We start from the raw sequence: 18,803 nt of genomic DNA, 5'->3' as shown, positions 1-18,803 counted from the left end.
TAATGCCTATACACCAATTTAGGAAGAAACCCAATAAATATGGAAAAAAACATCTTGTAGAAATCGAACCCAGGACATATTATTCCCAAAGCTTTATCTCATACCTAAAGTACCACTAGGCTGTAAGACCATGCGTAGTGGGCAAGATCCGGCGTTTTTTAGAGCCAATCACGCCCCATCACGCCAAGCACCCCACCCCCGTGGGCGTGTTTGGGCATTTTTTCGCAAAAAACCCCCTCCGGCGTGGTTTAAATCACGCTTAAAAGGAAAATTGTTGGCCAATCAGATTTATCCCCCTTTTTCTTGGCCACTCCTCTTTTTTTGGTTAGTTTTTTTATTTTTTTTTATTTTTTTTAATGAATATATTTTCATTAATAATTCATCAGGGCAAATTACATAAAGATAGCAGGTAGACGAGCAACAAACTGCGCCGCCATCCCTTTTTGAATAGAAAACCCTAATCTACTAAAAACAAAGCCTCGCCCCCGAGGGGTCGAAAAACGCCCAATAATGCCCCTTACACCTATTTTTTTTTATTTAATTCTTACATCACTTTTTTAACATAATACCCACATCCTCATTACACCTATTTTAGAAAAACGCCCAATAATGCCCCTTACTGACTGGACTGCCATATGACGGAAAACGCCCAAGGATGGGGGCATTATTCCCTCTTAGACCGTGGGGTATGGTGGGCGTGGGTGGGGGCATGGTGCGACACGTGGACTATGAGACACCCAAGACCAAAAGCCAATTTCAAAGGGGTATGGTAGGGTGTGGGTTGGGTGGCGTGGAAAAAAAAACCAATTTCAAAGGCTAGTGCTTTTGGCCAATGAGATTCCGCCATGTCATGTGGTAGCCCGCCCCACGCCCGGCCTTAAACTCCCGCCCAAGGGGCCACGCCCAAACCCAAACCCACCCGAAGTGGTGACTTGAGCGTTTCTCTCCAATCCACGCCCCAACCCCCGCCCCATATCGCATAGTCTTACAAAATACGTATGGTCTAAAGCCAAGGGCAAAAAAACTTATTGGTTAAATCTGAAATTTATAAAATTGAAGTGTAAATAATAAGAGTGGAGTAGCATTTTTGGATAGTAATGAAGTTTGTTGCTGATTTCCAGCCCCAACCTTCTGCAACCCTACCCCTTCACAATTATCTCATTCACCCGTTAATAATAAAAAATTATAATAATGGATGGAAAGTGCAAACCCCACAGTCGACAGACACTCATCCACTTTTATTTGCTTGCTTTGCTTGTCCTCCTCCTCAATTAAAGCAAAGCAATGGCCGATTCCTCCTCCTCTAGTGCCCCTCCTGATTTAGAATGCGGCGATTGCTTTTCCGAAGAAGAAGAAGAAGAGGGTTGTTGCTTCTACTCCACCTGCGGAGGCGATGATCCTGAAATCGATCGCGAGAGTAGTAAAGATTGCAGAATCTGTCATTTGGGGCTTGTGGAGGGCGATGATGCTATTGAACTGGGTTGCTGCTGTAAGAACGATCTGGCTGCTGCTCATAAACATTGCGCTGAGACTTGGTTCAAAATCAAGGGAAATAAGTAAGCCCCCGGCCCCTTCTTTAATTAATTAATTTATTATTATTATTATATATTGACCATTGAATTTTGACTTTTCAGAATATTATTATTATTATTATTATAATTAGATAGCAACATCTAAACAAATTTAGTGTAGTGGGTGACTGAGAAGGATGGATGTTTTTGTTGTTCCTAAATGTCCTGCGGTGTTTGTGTTTGTGTTCAGAACATGTGAAATCTGTAATTCGATTGTGAGCAACCTGGTTGAGATGCCCATGCCTTGTTCAACTCATCATGTAGCTGTGCTTGATGTGAATCTGGAAGCAGCAACGCCACACGGATCCTTAACAGCAAGAGGTGGAGGTGGAGGCCTAGGCCGAGGAGGAGGCGGTGGCTGCATCAATGGTCATAGGCTACTCAACTTCATATTGGCATGTTTGGTTTTTGCTTTTGTCATATCATGGCTTTTTCACTTCAACATACCCTCATAAATATATTTCTCTTTTGCTTTCCTGTTTCTTTACACTACAATTACAATCAATTCATCATCTTTATACACAGACATTTATATGCTTCTCTTCTATACTAGCAAACAAGCCATTAACATATCAAATATTAACATTTTCAGATCACGAAAGCAATGCCAAAAGGAATATAGAAAATTTTCTTCACTTGCTACTTAAAAGAGCCAGCAAATAAATTACTAAAATTTACCAATTACTGTTCCCTATATGCCAGCCAGCCAGCCAGCCTTCTCATCATTTGTCATCAAACAACAATAAACTTTATTTTTATAATATTCTTTCTTCCTACCTCATACGCAAATCTACCAAAAAAAGAAATGATTTTGCTTCAATTCTGTACAAAATTGGTTGGCTACTGACTGACTGACTGACAATAGTTGAAGGTGTAAGTAAAGCAATGAAGTATAAGTGGTGGCTGAGCACATCTAGGATTCGAAGCTTTGATCAACAAGACTACTGAGCAGGAGAGTGGTCTTGGATTTCAACAATGTGGGTCAGATCTGCTACCACCTGCTCAAGTAAAACCCATTTACATGCATGACCTACTTACTATTACTTAAACATATTTCCTTCAAGTAATGAATTAGGTACCTCTGATATCGAGCATCTTTCTCTCGGGTCATAACACAAACAGTTTTCTAAAACCCGAACGATCAAAACCAGTTGAAGAAGGTTCATATTGTCTTTTATTGATGGGTCTACCAATTCCATATACACCTTTTCTTCTAGTAGAGGCCTTGCCTGCACATCCCGTTATCAATTAAGCCTCAAGAATAACAACATTAATTAATTAATTAATTAATTAATTACCCATCTCAAAAAGCTTTTCCCCCATGTCTCTTCAAGAGTCTTTCGACCTGTTAGTAACTCAAGGAGCACCACCCCAAATGAATACACATCGGTGATGCTTGAATCGGTCCCAGTTTCACCATACTCGGGGGCCAGATACTCGAAAGTCTTAAGGACCCTTGCTTCAGACGAGTGATTTAAGTCCTCGTATGGGTTTTTTGTCAGACCAAAGTTGGCAAGCTTCAAACAAATATATGAAATTAATTTAATAATACACACACATTAATTAACTCCTAAATAAATAAATTAAGAATATGTACCTGCGGATGAAAGTCATGCGTTAGAAGAATGTTTTTTGGTCTCATGCATCCAAAAATGTTGTTGGTATGCAAATATTGTAATCCCTTACAAGTGCCTAGGGCTATTTTCAGTCTTCTCTCCCAAGTCAACTCTTCACTTCTTGCTACACATGAAATTTCTTTCTTATACATATATATAGCATGCCATTCATACAAATTAACACGTACCTGATAAATGTGTGCTGAGTGATTGATGGCAAACATATTCGTACACAAGGAACCTGTGATATCCTTCGGAACAAAATCCAAGCAGTGTTGCTACATTTTCATGCCTGACGTTGCCTAGTGTTAGTGCAAGCGATCTAAACTCATATTCTTTGATGGTCGCAAAAAAGTGTTTTCTTATGATGATCTGCAACCCACTGGGCAAAGTTCCTTTATAAACCCTCTTTCTGGACTTTGATAAAACATACTTTTGAGAAAACCCGTACGTCGAGAAAGCAAGTTCTGCATAACTGAACTGTGTGAAGAAACCACCATTCAACAGCCTTTCGTGTCCACATATCGTGCAAATATTATCATCAAATATCAACTCCTGCTGCATATCTAATTAAACCAAAACCTACCATCAACTCTCTGCAGGAAGTTTTTTTTTTTTTTTTTGTCACGAGCTAGGATAGGATAATACTCACGCGTAATATTGTGTGGATGAACGTCCTCGGGCTTGGGATCTCTTAAAATTTCTACTCGACCCGTACGGCTCATCATCAAGATTGCACACGTAAGATTATCCATGACATACTTTTGATCTTCCTTCCTAGGACTGTTTAACATTATCAAAGAAATTATCATTTCCGTTTAAATATGTAATGTATATTTCTACACATTGATCGATAATAGAGGTGTATATATAAAATACAATCACAAATAAGGGCTAGTAAGCAAAATGACCTGTCTAGCACCACATAGGTTGCTCCAAAATCCTTAGCAGCCTGGACTGCAAACTCTTTCATGGAGTTTCCTGCCTCTGCCGATGTGTCAAAATCAATCTGTATTTATCATACTTAGTCATATATACTTACTAGCTTGGATGTTTGGTTTTAGTTATGCAGCAATATGTGTAAAGGTAGTTGGTTCTGATACCTGTCTAGATTCCGCAAGCCGGATTATATGTTGGATCTCGATATTCGACTGAGACTCGTCTTGTTTTTCTATGATTTCTCTTTCTATGCTTTCTTGTTTCTGTAAAATGGTCGCACTTGTATCCAGTCTCCTTCCTGATCAAAAAAAAAAAAAAAAAAAAAACTTTAATTAAACAACTTAACAGAAGATATCTTAAATAATATTTGGCAACCTAACCTAACCTGGCGTGAGAGTAGAAGTAGTCCAGTTACTTTTTTCATAGTTTGTAGGCTTTGAGAAGCATATTCCGCAACCTAAGGATGGTGGCCTGCCGAACGGTTGCACCAGTCTGAACAACCTAATGATGTCTCCTTGTTTAAGTGGCAGGTTCATCAGAACCCATCTCGCCAGATCTACACGTAGACCTGATGATATTATCACCACCCTTTCCACTCTTTCTCTTTGGAACATCTGATTTTGGATCAGTAAGCCCGCAATGCTGAGCTGAGTGCTACCTACTTATAACCACATGTTTTACTTCACTTTCAACTTTTATGCATGACCTACGAGGATCTCTAGGAGTAGAAGAGATTCAGTAATTTGTGTGTTTTGAACAAAACAAGTCTACCACGTGGAAGAACCTAGAAAAACTTTCTAAGATCTCTAAGCCTAAATGTTTGCTAGGGATTAACGAAGAATATCTAGCATGGACCTTCACTTTATCAAGCTCCTTTTTTTAATAAACTTTTATGTAGATAAAAATAAATAGCAATATTGGATTTTAATAATCCCAACTATTCGTCATTGGCCACCAACAGTCTCAACTTCAAAAATAACCACTGGCAGTCTCACTATTGACATATTGGCCACCAATGGACCCTGAATAACAGTACCCTAATGCTGTTAGTCTCCGGTCGCAAGTCAGAGCACGGATGCAAGGTACATCAGACCTAACTACCTTGCACAACTGTGCCCGCCTTGGGAACTCAAGATCAAACAAGTGTCAGATGATGCACGGCTGCGCGTTCTGAGATCCAACTGTGGATACTTCATGGCCACACTGGATAAAAGACTGTCTTGGAATTCCGTGTGACTAGGCAGAATGTATCGCTGGCGTTACTAGTAGGGGTGCAAACGAGCCGGGCTCGAGCTCGAGCTCGTTTAACATATGAAAGCTCGAGCTCGGGTCGATTTGAGCTTTATTTCTAAAGCTCGAGCTCGGCCCGAAGGTAATTTTTGAAGCTCGAGCTCATTTAAGCTCGGCTCGTTCGAGCTTTTTTTCGAGCCGAGCTCGAGTAGCTTGCGAGTAGCTCGGCTCGTTTGCACCCCTAGTTACTAGGAGCACAACATAATGTAGTCCACTCCGATCACACATCATCCTAGACCGACGTCCCAGTGCATGAATCTGAAATATGAAAGCAGGTAGGTTGTAGGTCCCTTAATCCGATGGATCTTGACATAATCGTCTATCTAATCTAGAGTGCGAAATCCTCTAGATCAGATTGTCACAGAAAGGTGTAGAAGCAGAAATCACCACAAACTGATCTTTATTGATTATCTATCAATCTGATTACAATCAATCAAGATCTCTAACCACACACAAATTCGTCCAAGCCCTATAGCTATTACGAATTCTCTCTCAATCTCTCTGTAAACTCTTTCTTTAGTGATTATGGTGATTAACCTAAACTCTAATGCAAAGCCTTGTTTATATAACACAAGTTTGCAACCTGGGCTACGGTTAAAGCACATGGGCTGCGAATTGGACAAGCCCAATTCGCCTATCATTCCCCCAATGTGGGTTTGGTTTGGCCCAATCACTATTAACTAACTAATACAAAGCTAAACCCGCTAACCGTTTATCGTTTCACTAATTACAAGATATCTAAAGACCCAAATCTAAAAGGTGTTGTCACAAACATGCATCAACAGACTCCCCCTTGACAATAGCTTCATAAAGCAACTTTTTCTTTGGTCATCTTGCATTCTTCATGTAATCTTTTCATCGTCTTTGGTCTTTGGATAGCTTCAGCTTCAATAGCTTCTGTCAGCAACAGACTCCCCCAAAGCTGATGCATCCAATCACCAAATCTTTAAAATCGTTAGCACTTGAGAAAAACTCCAGTTCAGCATTTGCATAGCAATCTTCAAACTCTTCAAACTTTGTCTGCAATGTAGAAAGGAGGTTTCTACCATGGATCCAAAAAGACTCATCTTCACTAAACTTCACAGCTACTCATCACGTTACTTCACTTTACATCACTTTGCTTCACGGGAACAAATTGCAACAACCTGTATACAAAACAAACATCCCGAGAAACCATAAGAATTTTTCAACACAGTTTAACAAATTATTATTAATCAAGAGATGTAAAAACTTTATTACAAATTAAGAAATTCTCAACTCAACACTAATAGTCAAAACTTTTATCCAACACACTAGAACTAGCAATGTGTAAAAATTTGAGCTCATCTTTTAACATTAGCTCCCCCTATCGGTAACAATTCCTCCGTAAACAACCACTTTCCATACGTTAAGAATTTTAAAGAAAAAGAAAATCTTTTTAGATTTTCTTGAAGACGTATGGTCCCAAATCCATGCACACATGGCAGGGACCACACCACTTTTCTCCAGCATAGTGCCTACGTCCATCCAGAAGCTTCTAGAAGCTTCTGGAAGAAATCGCAGGTGACACAAAAGATGCTCTCCTAGACATAAAAGACGACACGTGTCACCAATAGATGGACGTCAGCTAGACCTGCAAGATACCTATAGGACAGGCCGACAACCACTGCCAGAATTCTCCTAGCTGGACGAATAAGGGTGCGCCATGTCATCCAGTACTCTGATAACAACAGAGGAGACCAAGAGGATATTCCTCTTGGTCGGACAGCTGGCGCTCAATGGCAACTGGCAGGTCGCCTCTTCCCTCATTCATCCTTCGGCTGTAAATAGAGGACTCCTTCTTGAGGTTTAACATTCTATTTCACCTACAACACACACTATTCTCCTCAGAACAATACTTATTCTCACGCCGGAGGGTGGTCACAAGGAGAACCCCCCTATTCCCCTCCTTGTGGCGAGTCACCGGTGTTCTATTTTGCAGGAATCCATCGATTTGCGAGTGGAGGAAGAGATTGACCCTTAACACACGAGACAACCTAGCTGGATAACCTTGTGTTAACCAGTGTTTCATCATGGACCAAGGAAGGGTACATACGCTACCGGTTATGGAACACGGTCAGAATTTGGAAGATGAAAATGTTAAGAGAACACATGAAAAGTTGTAGTTTATTAGTAACATTATTCCCCTGTCATATAAAGAAAAGTTTGCATGCGACTTCTCTCCTTTGAGGTCGGGTGGTCATGAGGCTCAAGGGGACGTGGGTAAACCATCTATGGTGGATGCGAGTTTGGTTCAGCATGTAGATTCGCGTTTTTCATGCTCTGTTTGATTTTGGGATCTCCAAAGGTCTCTTCAGTTGTGTGAAATAACTAGATTATGTTACACCGGCCAAAAGGAACATTTTCGGATTCATGAGGATTGGAGTAGCCATGGTTAGGTTCTTCTTTAGCCGGAAGTGGCGCCGGCAAGGATTCTGGTGATTAGAATATTCCTTAGCCGTTATTTCCGTCGCTAATCAAAGAACAATTGTTAAAGAAACATTTACCAGAGTAAAACAATCAAAGTTCAAAATTTGAATCAAGATTTTATTTCTAAAATAGCATGGACATAACGTTAGTGATTTGATTATTTAAATTAGAAAAGTAAAGGCTCAAATTGTAACTTTTTTCTTTTGAGTTTTTGCAAGGATAGCAGCATATGGGGCACCTCTAAATTGAAAGAACTATAGCCCAGGCCCAATATAAATAAATATGTAGCCCACTACCCATATTTAAGCCCAGATACTTATCGATCTATCAAAATTAGGGCTGTTGTTCTAGACTTCATCAATCATCAGGGTTCGCCGGTTACTTCATCACTGTTTGTTGATCAATAACCGATCAAAATTAGGGCTGTTGTTCTAGACTTCATCAACCATCAGGGTTCGCCGGTTACTTCATCACTGTTTGTTGATCAATAAAGTTGCAAGTTACAGGTTACTTTCCTTTCATGTTCAACCTTCGTTACTTAGTTAATTAGGTTATGCAGCTCTGTGATTGAACATCATCAGTTAGTTTATGTATATAAATTTCTGTCAATTTTGAAACACAAAATGACCGATTGGATCTAGATCCGACGGATTAGCTATGCGATGTAGAAATAATATTAACAGGTTGCATGATTTTTGGACCTTGAATTTGGGGCAAATAGAAAATGATGACATGGCTTGGCTTATACTTTTTTTTTTCATTCAGGAACTAAAGGCAAAAATGCAAGGAGGTGAAGGTGCCTTGGCCGTTGCGGGTGTTCGACCAATGGAGTTATCATATAGTGGTCACCAGAATATGATGAGTAATCCAAACGGTAAACAAAGAACATCAAGTTTGTTGTCACCTATCATGTTGCTCACAGGTCACCAGAGTGCCGTCTATACCATGAAGTTCAATCCAGCAGGAACAGTGATTGCCTCGGGATCTCATGACAGAGAAATCTTCCTTTGGCACGTAACTGGCGAATGCAAGAACTTCATGGTTCTCAAAGGGCACAAGAATGCTGTGCTGGATCTAGAGTGGACGGCTGATGGGTCCCAGATAATCTCCGCCAGTCCAGACAAGACCTTGAGGGCATGGGATGTAGAGACCGGGAAGCAGATAAAGAAGATGGCGGAACACTCGTCTTTTGTCAACTCATGCTCCCCTTCCAGGAGAGGTCCGCCTCTTGTTGTGAGTGGATCTGATGATGGCACTGCTAAGCTCTGGGACCTGCGTCAAAGGGGTGCCATCCAGACTTTTCCAGACAAATACCAGATCACTGCTGTTGCCTTTTCTGATGCTTCAGACAAGATATACAGTGGTGGAATTGACAATGTTGTCAAAGTGTGGGATCTTAGGAGAAACGAGGTTACCATGACCCTTGAAGGTCATCAGAATATGATAACGGGGATGCAGCTGAGCCCTGATGGGTCATACCTCCTTACCAATGCGATGGACTGTACTCTTCGTATTTGGGACATGCGTCCGTATGCCCCACAGAACCGATGTGTGAAGATAATGGAGGGGCACCAGCACAATGTGGAGCAGAACCTTCTCAAGTGTAGCTGGTCATCTGATGGGAGCAAGGTTACTGCTGGTAGTTCTGATAGGATGGTTTATATTTGGGATACCACTTCAAGACGCATACTCTATAAGCTTCCTGGCCACACTGGATCTGTCAACGAGTGTGTCTTCCACCCCACCGAACCTATCATAGGATCTTGCAGCAGTGATAAACAGATATATCTTGGGGAGATATGACACACTTTGCGCCTTTGTGGTTGTTAGCTTGGATGAACACAGCACAGCATCAGTGAGAATAGCAGGTGAAATATCAACCTTGTTTGTGAATGCTCTCCTTTTATGTTTCTTTTCTTCTTTAGTATTAGACATCTGATGAACTGATGTACAATCATGGATTTCTGAAACACTTGTGTTTTCTTTAAAAATATGATTAGTTGTTAACAAAGTCCAGTTTTGGAGGAACTTGCTGAGCTCCAGAGTTGCTCATATGTTTATTAAAGTCATGGTTACTATGCTTCTCATCTGGTATGGGTTACACTATTCGTATAGCGATTTGAAGTTTGTTTGGTGGTATTAGTTTCTACTGGTATTCAGAATTGGTGCAGGGTTTTCTAATCCATATAGGCAGGGTTGTGTCCTGGGCTGGTTCCTATCTTCTTGGAATGTGTTATGGGCAAGTGCAGTAATCTTTATGAAGATCATTGCCGAGTATATTTGTATCTTTGCCAAAAGGGTTGATAATTTTAACAGGTGCAGTATAGCAGTTGTTAAATGAGCTTCATTTTAACAAAAAAACATAGTTAGATTAGACTTCGATTATTTTATGTTTTTCTTAGGCCTTTAATTATTTTAAGTTGTATTTATACATATGATTAGACTTCGATTAACAATAAAACATAATTAGACTTTGATTTACAATATAAAATACATGAAGGAGGTCTTTTAAGTTTTAGTTGCCATGAGAACCAAAGCAAGCCACACTGATAGTAAAGGTTTGGATTTAGTTTTCAAAGATCTGATTATGGTTTACAATGGTCAAAAAGCATTACTAACAGTTTGACTTAAATGTTCTACGAGTGAATTGCAAATTTTGTTCTTTATTTATGTACTCAGTTTCAGGCGGTGTCCTTTGCCTTTAAAATTGATAAGTTTTGTACTTAGTTTTTTAAAATGTGTCCTTTAGTACTAACTCAGTTAATTTTTTTTTGTTAAATCATATCACACAAGGGTAGTTTAGTCTTTTTACCCTCCTCTCCCGCCCCACCTTGTGTGTTAAATCATATCACACAAGGTCTATTTTAAATCATATCACCACCGCCACCACCAGATGAAAGATCGGTTGGTCGGAAAATCGTTTGGCGGTGGGTCTGTTTTTTCATTCGAAATCAATGTTATCCCTTTCTACTTTTGTTAAATTCCTGCAAAAGAAAACTCAAAATTTTAATATATCCAATTTAAAAACATCAGATGTACAAGTGTGGAACATCAAACTCTTAAACTTAATCACCAAAAAATAAAACAACAATGATCATCTTTACATCCAGTAATCATCAAACGTATCAAGCATATTTCAATCAAACTCACATAAAAAACCCCTAAATCAAGCAACACATAGAAAACCCTAACATGCAGAAAACTAAAAATGTCATATCAAATCAAAGTATTGCAACAAAAGCATAGAACAAGAGTTGCATACTTTGTTGGCATTAGTGGTGATTGCGGAATCGGAGTGAGTGCCTTTGAAACCGTGATCCACAAAGTGTCCAGTCCAAACGTCGGCCAAGCCTATTCCACCGTCAACCACCGCCACACCTGCCACCATCTACCACCACCACTACCACAACCACATTGAAATCGTGATCCACAAACTGTTCAGTGTGATGGGTTTTTGCCCAATTTCAGTCCCGCATCGATGGGTTCTTGCAACGATACAATCTCTGTTGAAATCGATATGTTGAAATTGGGGATGGTGGTCGACAGTGCTGCACTCCAACAACAGGATTGTAGAGGATGATGACAGTGGTTTTCGTTGGTCTATTTTGAACGAGATTAGAGAGAGAAAGGAGTGAGAGAGAGTTTAGAGAGAGAGAGAGAGAGAGAGTTTTGGGTTTGTATATTTTTTTGTTTTTTAATTAACATATTTTTTTAATTAAATGGGTAAAATTACAAGATTACCCTCATGTGAGTTGCATGTGATGTCATTTAACGTTAAAAACAAACTAAGTTAGTGCTAAAGGACATAACGTGTAAGATTATAAGAGAACTAACAAGCTAAGATCATCAAACTTTGTGGTCAGTCATAAAGGAAGAGATAGATTTAGATAGATTATATCTTGTCATTTTCTTCGACGCCTGTTTTTGTGCTCCTTAATGACCAAAATATTGGATTCACATTTTGAAGGTAATTCGATGCTTAATCGTAACAAATTGCTCTTCTTAATTTCATATAGTGTACCTTGTTGGTGATTATGGTGTCGTTAAGCCATTTTAGTTACCAAAATTTACTTTAAGACTAAAGAAAGATATGAGTAGCATGCTCAAGGGTCAAGACTATTATGTTTTCATTCACCAAACAACCAAGTGGATACAAGGGAGCGAAGCACCCTAACGCAGGTGTTCCGATCTGGAATGGCTTATGTCTAAATGTGGTACACTTTTTAGAGAATGAAATGTGCACTAGTTTTTGTTTTCTCTTTCAATTATCGGATTAAGATTTTGAGAGTACTAGCGAAAAATCAACAAAACTGTAAAATATACTTTACACTTTGGAGACAAACTGTATTAAACTACTTAAAGTGTGTGTGTATATATATATCAGCTTCCGAGATGTTAAACAATGAAAATAAAATAAACTGATCTACATAGAAAGAATATGCTAAAAGTAATTAACAAACTAAGACAAAAGAGCCATAGGAAATTAAACGAAGCCATCACAGGAGCATGCAGCGGTGTCCCCGTGTGCGCGAGGTTTGGCAGTAAGGCAACAGCAAAGAAAACCAATAACAAGCAACAAAGCTGCGGCAGAAGCCATTGCTTGTGCCCAGTTCTCCATTCATCTATCTAAGCAATTGGTTGGAATGATAAATTTATATATACATACATATAAAAGTAAGCATCAAAGAAGCATGTCGTACAGGGTGTCCACAGAATTTTGAGTCAGTGGGTAAGCATGCAGAAATTATGAGCTAAAAGGAGAACACAGCCTGTGGGTTTAATTGAGATAATGTATTAAAAATGTCAGTAATTATTAATTTATAATAAAAAATAAGTTATAAAAATACCAATTAACTATAGCAGTGCCACTTAATTTTTCAATTCCCGTCTTTTAATTAAAAAAACGAAGAAGAAATTGATTTAAATTATTATAAAGTTTATGTGAATGAAAAAAGTTTTGCTTGACATGGTTTATTCTGTAATTAACTAGTACCTAAATTAAGACAGCTAAAAGGAGTGACTAAACAAACATTATTGTACATTCGAGCCAATTATAATAACAATAATATAGCTTGAAACAACTAAAGTAAAATTTATTTATATAAACTAAAAGTTTTGCTTGACATGGTTTATTCTGTAATTACCGGATCTCTATTAGATGCCAGTTTTTTTTTTTTTTTTAACGACAAATTTCTTTTAATCCCTCTTAAACCCAGGTGGTTAAAGGTTTGCTTTTGCCAATGGACCACCACCCCATTGGTTATTTAGATGCAAGTTGAACCTCTAAACGTTAAATATATTATATAAAGGTTATAGACCTTTTATCACCGTTCAATTTGTTTTTTATCAAAAAAATCTCAAAATGATTTGACTAATTTTTACAAAAAAAAAAACCTCTTTTGATTAAGAAACTTGTTTGGTAATTATTTTGAACTTGACATCTGTTATAACCCAACTTTAATAACAATTAAGTTCCTCTATTAAATTAGGTATAGATTATAATATTCCATGTTTGAAATAAAAAAATCGTCAAACTACACAGATTACAAACTACTATGCCTTTAAAGAAATACATACAATATACTTTAAAGAAGTTTAAAATGGTGCAGTAAGAATGCTCAGGCATCTGACAGGCACAAACAAATATAGCACTTGGTTTCGATAGAGAGAAGTTTCAATGACCCGCAGCAGGAATCAAGCTAGAAGTAATTAGCATATCGCAGATGTGGGAGGACCAAAAGAAACAAGAAGAATTATTTTTTAGGCTGGGATTCAATTTTTCTTGGTCTTACTAGAGCTTTAAGTATGTTGAATATTTGTAGCTAAATTTCTTTTCCTTATTGTTGCAAGTCTTGGCTCCATGTCATGCTAATAAAGCAGAGAAAAGGCAGGCACCAAATCATGGTACATTGTACATTAATTAACAACACACTTGGCCCGTAGCAACACATTGCACTAAAACTATACGAAAGTTGAAAAAAAGAAGATAACATTCTGGGTGTGGGTGTGACCAGCTCATCTCTACTCTAGCCCATCCTTACAGAACAAGCACGGGCCCATTTATAGATAGAAATTACACAAAGTCTGATAGAATTTAAAAAAAAAAAAAAAAAAAAACCTTTTTACATATGTGCTATGGAAGCATAACTAACTACTCAAGATAGAAGCAATAATAATAATATTTTACATAATAATAATAATAATCAGTTACTTACAATCAAAAGCTTCTTAATCAAGTAGAGTGAGTACCTAGAGCATAAGCATTGAAAAATATTGTTCAAACTCTTTATCAATGGTGAGCTTCTCAGTTCCTTGTTCAGCAGCAGCAGCAGCAGCATCTGCGTGAGAAGGAAACATACATAAATTGAGGATAATTGGTTATTTTATTTAAAAGTAAATTAGTAGCCCTGCCTGCCTGCTGACCTTGGTTGACATTCCATCTTCCTGATGAAAGCACGGAATTATTTGAAATGACTGCATTGGAGCAAAACAAATCTTCCATTGAGCTACTAAATTCAGAATTATCCTCCTCCTCCTCCTCCTCGTAGAAAGTGATGTCATCACATGTCTTTGTCTCCTCACACCAATTAACGGATGAGGATGTTGAAGGGGGGGCGTCATCGGAAAAGCTGTTGCTATCTTTGGCAGAAGAAGAAGAAGAGATATCCAAACACAAGCAGGTGTGTTTTGCCACAGGAAGCTCCTCCGAAATTTCATCTTGGAATTTCCTCTTGTTCCGGCATGCATCAAAATTATTATTATTATTATTATAGTAGTATTCCTCTTGTTTCGGAAATTTCATCTTGGAATTTCCTCTTGTTTCCATCATCATCAGATCACTAGTAGTATTCCTCCTAGGAAGAAATGCCTAATTTGATTAAAAACAAATTATAGAATAAAAAGCATCTAGATCCGATTATTGACCTAGATCTGCCAGTGGATCTGAAAATTGGAAATAATTGCTTGCATATATAGAGAAGAGAAGAGAAGAGATGAAAACCTGTTAATTGCACACGCATCTTCATCCATGGAGCAAAGAGAAGACAAGAGAAGAGAAGAGACTAGAAGAAGAAGAAGAAGAAGAGATGATGGACCGACTCGAATCCCGATTCCTCCTCCTTTAAATTTTGCTATCCATCGCCAACAACTTGCCCATACTGTTTCCGACTGACTCCCACATTTTTTTATTCCACCCTCCCTCCTCCCTTTTCATATTATTTTCTCTCTTCCCTACTAGTACTAGTTTAATATTATACAACACAAATGTATTTTCGTTTTCATTTTCATATATAATAAATAAATAAATTACCTACTTATAAACACAAAATTCCCTCGTCTTTCTTTCAGATATTTATGTATTCAAACTTACAACCATTCTGCAAACCAACTATTTACTTCTACTATCACCTCTTTAATTAATCTAACGGGGTATGCTTGCAAGTAATGTATAAGTGCCTACAATAGCACATACCAGCCCCATCAATATCATCACTGAGCACATTGTAATCTGCAACATTATCAGTCACACATGTTAGCTTCTATTACCACACATTTTAGCTATATACAACAGGAAAAGTTGGATCTGCACCTCAACTGTTGTGGTATGCCCATGAAGTAAGCGCAAGTAGCAAGCACAAGGAAAGATTATAGACTGATTCAACAACAAAATAACATGCATTATACCTTTGATTCATACTTATACAAGTCTTTAATTCATTCATTGGGAAGCTAGGTTCATTACCACAAGCATCTCTAGTACGGATCCAGTCAACGCCATCACAACTCCTGTATACTATTCATTAGCAAATACCAACTCCTAAGGCATTTGGATGTAATATGGATGCTTACCAAAATATGGAACTGTTAGAGCTACAAGCAATATTAAAATCATTAAAGTCGTCCTTATCATCATTGAGACAACATATGAATTTTGTTGAGCTGGAGGCAACAACTCTTCTATACCGTATGCAATAGGTGTAAGTGTCAAGGCAAACTTTGTAATAGGGGCCACAACCTGTTGAATTATGATGGAAATAAACATCAAGAAAAAAGAAAGAGTGAAGTTATAATCCCTTCACATCCTTAAGTTCGAGGGATTGTTCTGTAATTAGTAAATAGTTTGTATTTTAATTAGATAGTTTAAGTTGCGATTAGAATAGTTATAGAAGTACAAGGACCAGATGCGACAAATTGGAAGTTTATAACCTACAAACTAAATGGATCGATGCCTCCAGGAGACGCGACCATTCAGAATGGCGACAGCACCACAAGATCAAAGAGACGCACTGATTTGCGAAGAAACACGTCTATTCACTCGCAACTGTTGGATAGTATAAATAGAGTCTAGATTTTTCAATTGTATTCCTCACATGTACAAAACATTCCGTTTATATTCAAGTTCGATTCATATTCTAGAGATCAACGATCAATTGGGGCCAACAAAGAGAAGATTATCATACATACCACAGTCCATGCTGCAACTTTGGAAGACACATAATGTGAGGGCATATTTAAAGTGAATTGAGATTTCACCGAGTCCCCAAACATCAAGTAGCCGTATACTCCTACAGCAGTATACATAACAAAAGATACGCAAAAGCTGCATTTGTTGACAAACAAGTATATTAGATCATTACAATAAAAACAACAACTAATGACAAACCAAACTTTACCTAGCCTATGTGTGTTTAAAGTCTCTCACAATAAAAACAACTAAAGGCACTTCATCCAATTCGAGAGAGAGAGAGAGAGAGAGAGAGAGAGAGAGAGATCTGAGGTTTAAGTAACTGAATTTTAACTATGAAGTTGATATTATTAACTCTTTAAAACCTGTTCTAAAAACATTCTGATAATTGCAAATCGTCGAAAGCAAATATTTAAGTATAGAAGCATGTTTATATTTGATTTGTAGCAAATTTCGTATGAAATATGAATCCGGAAAGTAACTAAATGAGCTATAAGTTGAACGTATCATTTGGTGAATGAAGTATCTGAGAGTAGTTTGTGTCATCAAATATGTTGGTTAAATGGTATCATGGCATCCCCCCTCCCTCTTGGGTCTTAATATCTTGGAGGTCGTGTGTTCAAATGGTGATGATAATAATAATAATAATAATAGTGACCTGATAAGAAGCGCAGATGGATATCTGGAAGGTTCTTTCATTGAAGTGTAGATATTGGGGAAAACAGAATGACTGCCATAGCAAAAACCAATTAGACCAACTGCTACAGGTAGGTTCCCCAAGTTTAATGCAGTTCGACTCGGGTGATATTCCATCTCATCAACCACCCCTAGCCATAGCAAGCACACCACCATAGCAGCCAATGTTACAACTCCTCCAGCTGCTCACAAAAGTCCCTTTATTTTATATATTATAACCAATTAAATCTACCTAGAAACATCAACATTCATTCCACTCTAAATATACAGACATGGTATCTTAATGTGAAACCTTTAGATACTTTTTCTTTTACCTCACACAGTCTTCTGCAGTGGAGAGTTACCTTTGAAACCACATATTGATCTAACTACATACACATATATCTGTATATAAAGGCTATATATATAACCTGAAATATATGAGAGTAAACTGAGATTTCGCAACCAGACTGTAGGAAGGATAACAAGGGTAGATATAATGGCACAGAAGAGATAAGAATCAAGACGTATAATCCCCCCAATATCCAGGTGGGCATGTGGGAACAGTGCTGAAAGGTTATCATTCATCATTATCAAGTACTCCACACAAGAAGACTGCATGCAGTGTACAACAGTTATTACACAACTTGAAAATTAAGTAGACGCATCAGCTATCATGAATATTCACTTACAAACAAGTCCAAGTACAAAACCATCTGCATTCAAGCGAAGAGAAAATGACAAGTTATGACTTAGGAATGGAGCGAGAAAGTAGAAAACAAAGGTATGTATACTCACAGCTATACATACACGGCCAAAATAACCAAAAGCAGCTTGTCTGATATCAGGGTAGGTCTGGAGACCATGACATTTTTCTAAGCATATTTTTAACAGTATTCCAGTATAGCAACAAATAACACCAAACACCATGAGAAGCACAAGGCTCAACCAGCCTCCCTCTTTAAACGCATAAGGCATTGATAGAATTCCTATGCCGTAGAGCACATTTATGGCTGCATATATACGTGACGATAAGCAACAAGAACATGGTGGCTATTATAATTATGAGAAAAAGAATACCATTAAGGACTGCTTGAGAAAAGGAGTACTGCTCGACAGGAGGCGGGAGGCCAGAGATTGTTACGTTTGATGTTTGAGATAATTTCATGGGGGAGGTTGAGACGGGAACATGATCTTTCCCCAAGCTTTTAGCCTTAAGGAGGGGCTTGCACAAACCATCACGTTCATGTGTTTGTGTAGGAGTAAGAGGACCAAATGATGTCTTGATTGGTAGATTCAGTTCTGATGTTCCCCTAAAAGAATTCACAGAATGAAGTGGCATTGTGTACATGTCCATAGACTGCCTGCATATTCAATTAATATATTTTATTTTATTAGATAATATGTGCATGTATAAAAAAGAAAGAAACGGAGGAGACCTGTAAGTTTGAGGCCAGTTATGAAAGTGGTTAACAGAGGGTGGTAATTCTGATTCACAGGTGGATCCAGTTTCCTCCTCGTCGTCGTCATCATCACAATCTCTTTCGTCTTTGTTGTCTTCATCATCTGTTTCAACCTCCATGTGCCTGTCAGGCACAAATTATTCGTCGATTTTCATCCCCGTCATTGCTCAATTACTTTTGACCGATTCATGCATGTGAAACTCAAATTATATTGTTAGGTTAATCTCCAAAATATATGTCTTGATGCATAATTCTGAGCCCTACATTTGCAATATATCAAAATTTAGCATGTGGCTTTACGTTTGCTCAACTTACGTTTGTCAAAACAAAATATTAA

At 38.1% G+C, this 18,803-nt stretch overlaps 5 protein-coding genes and 1 long non-coding RNA gene across 9 annotated transcripts; 2 read left to right on the top strand and 4 right to left on the bottom strand.

The window, feature by feature from the left end:
• The first annotated feature begins 321 nt into the window (after positions 1-321).
• On the top strand, positions 322-2,097 carry LOC110942501. The gene is made up of 2 exons (XM_022184280.2): positions 322-1,556; positions 1,762-2,097. Exons 1-2 carry the CDS (start codon positions 1,285-1,287, stop codon positions 2,024-2,026), a joined length of 537 nt encoding a protein of 178 aa, XP_022039972.1. The 5' UTR covers positions 322-1,284; the 3' UTR covers positions 2,027-2,097.
• A 134-nt stretch (positions 2,098-2,231) lies between these two features.
• Positions 2,232-4,836, bottom strand: LOC110934570 (probable serine/threonine-protein kinase PBL28). Of its 2 annotated transcripts, none has more exons than XM_035984040.1 (9): positions 4,512-4,836; positions 4,291-4,424; positions 4,099-4,196; positions 3,840-3,970; positions 3,376-3,753; positions 3,169-3,326; positions 2,870-3,088; positions 2,651-2,800; positions 2,232-2,569 (listed from the first exon to the last, which is right to left on the bottom strand). In XM_035984040.1, the coding sequence occupies exons 1-9, from the start codon at positions 4,738-4,740 to the stop codon at positions 2,513-2,515; spliced, it is 1,554 nt and encodes a 517-aa protein (XP_035839933.1). In that variant the 5' UTR covers positions 4,741-4,836; the 3' UTR covers positions 2,232-2,512. The 2 variants fall into 2 exon arrangements, with proteins under 2 accessions (XP_035839933.1, XP_022033217.2); XM_022177525.2 differs by having other exon boundaries at positions 3,169-3,311; positions 4,512-4,835.
• Positions 4,837-8,192: 3,356 nt separating this feature from the next.
• On the top strand, positions 8,193-10,357 carry LOC110942492 (U5 small nuclear ribonucleoprotein 40 kDa protein). 2 transcript variants are annotated; one of them, XR_004881373.1, is made up of 3 exons: positions 8,193-8,370; positions 8,630-9,732; positions 9,865-10,357. XR_004881373.1 is itself a non-coding variant. In XM_022184274.2 (2 exons), the coding sequence occupies exon 2, from the start codon at positions 8,645-8,647 to the stop codon at positions 9,665-9,667; it is 1,023 nt and encodes a 340-aa protein (XP_022039966.1). In that variant the 5' UTR covers positions 8,199-8,370; positions 8,630-8,644; the 3' UTR covers positions 9,668-10,269. The 2 variants fall into 2 exon arrangements, 1 of the variants encoding a protein (XP_022039966.1); XM_022184274.2 differs by having other exon boundaries at positions 8,199-8,370; positions 8,630-10,269.
• A 1,854-nt stretch (positions 10,358-12,211) lies between these two features.
• LOC118487324 lies at positions 12,212-12,721 on the bottom strand. Its single transcript, XR_004881372.1, has 2 exons — positions 12,565-12,721; positions 12,212-12,490 (listed from the first exon to the last, which is right to left on the bottom strand). It is a non-coding gene; the product is annotated as an uncharacterized LOC118487324 (long non-coding RNA).
• Positions 12,722-14,000: 1,279 nt separating this feature from the next.
• Positions 14,001-15,084, bottom strand: LOC110942485 (protein FAR-RED ELONGATED HYPOCOTYL 1). 2 transcript variants are annotated; one of them, XM_022184265.2, is made up of 3 exons: positions 14,865-15,084; positions 14,288-14,718; positions 14,001-14,202 (listed from the first exon to the last, which is right to left on the bottom strand). In XM_022184265.2, exons 1-3 carry the CDS (start codon positions 14,891-14,893, stop codon positions 14,114-14,116), a joined length of 549 nt encoding a protein of 182 aa, XP_022039957.1. In that variant the 5' UTR covers positions 14,894-15,084; the 3' UTR covers positions 14,001-14,113. The 2 variants fall into 2 exon arrangements, with proteins under 2 accessions (XP_022039957.1, XP_022039960.1); XM_022184268.2 differs by having other exon boundaries at positions 14,288-14,732; positions 14,865-15,081.
• A 268-nt stretch (positions 15,085-15,352) lies between these two features.
• LOC110941570 (amino acid transporter AVT1D) lies at positions 15,353-18,585 on the bottom strand. Its single transcript, XM_022183212.1, has 10 exons — positions 18,443-18,585; positions 18,084-18,367; positions 17,802-18,016; positions 17,435-17,618; positions 16,987-17,206; positions 16,328-16,463; positions 15,713-15,878; positions 15,606-15,649; positions 15,430-15,515; positions 15,353-15,371 (listed from the first exon to the last, which is right to left on the bottom strand). Exons 1-10 carry the CDS (start codon positions 18,583-18,585, stop codon positions 15,353-15,355), a joined length of 1,497 nt encoding a protein of 498 aa, XP_022038904.1.
• Between the last annotated feature and the right edge of the window lie 218 nt (positions 18,586-18,803).

Source organism: Helianthus annuus, chromosome 15, assembly GCF_002127325.2.
Source record: "Helianthus annuus cultivar XRQ/B chromosome 15, HanXRQr2.0-SUNRISE, whole genome shotgun sequence".
Lineage (NCBI taxonomy): Eukaryota > Viridiplantae > Streptophyta > Magnoliopsida > Asterales > Asteraceae > Helianthus > Helianthus annuus.
Note: the sequence above shows the minus strand (reverse complement) of the source record. Positions and strands in the feature narration are given on the sequence as shown.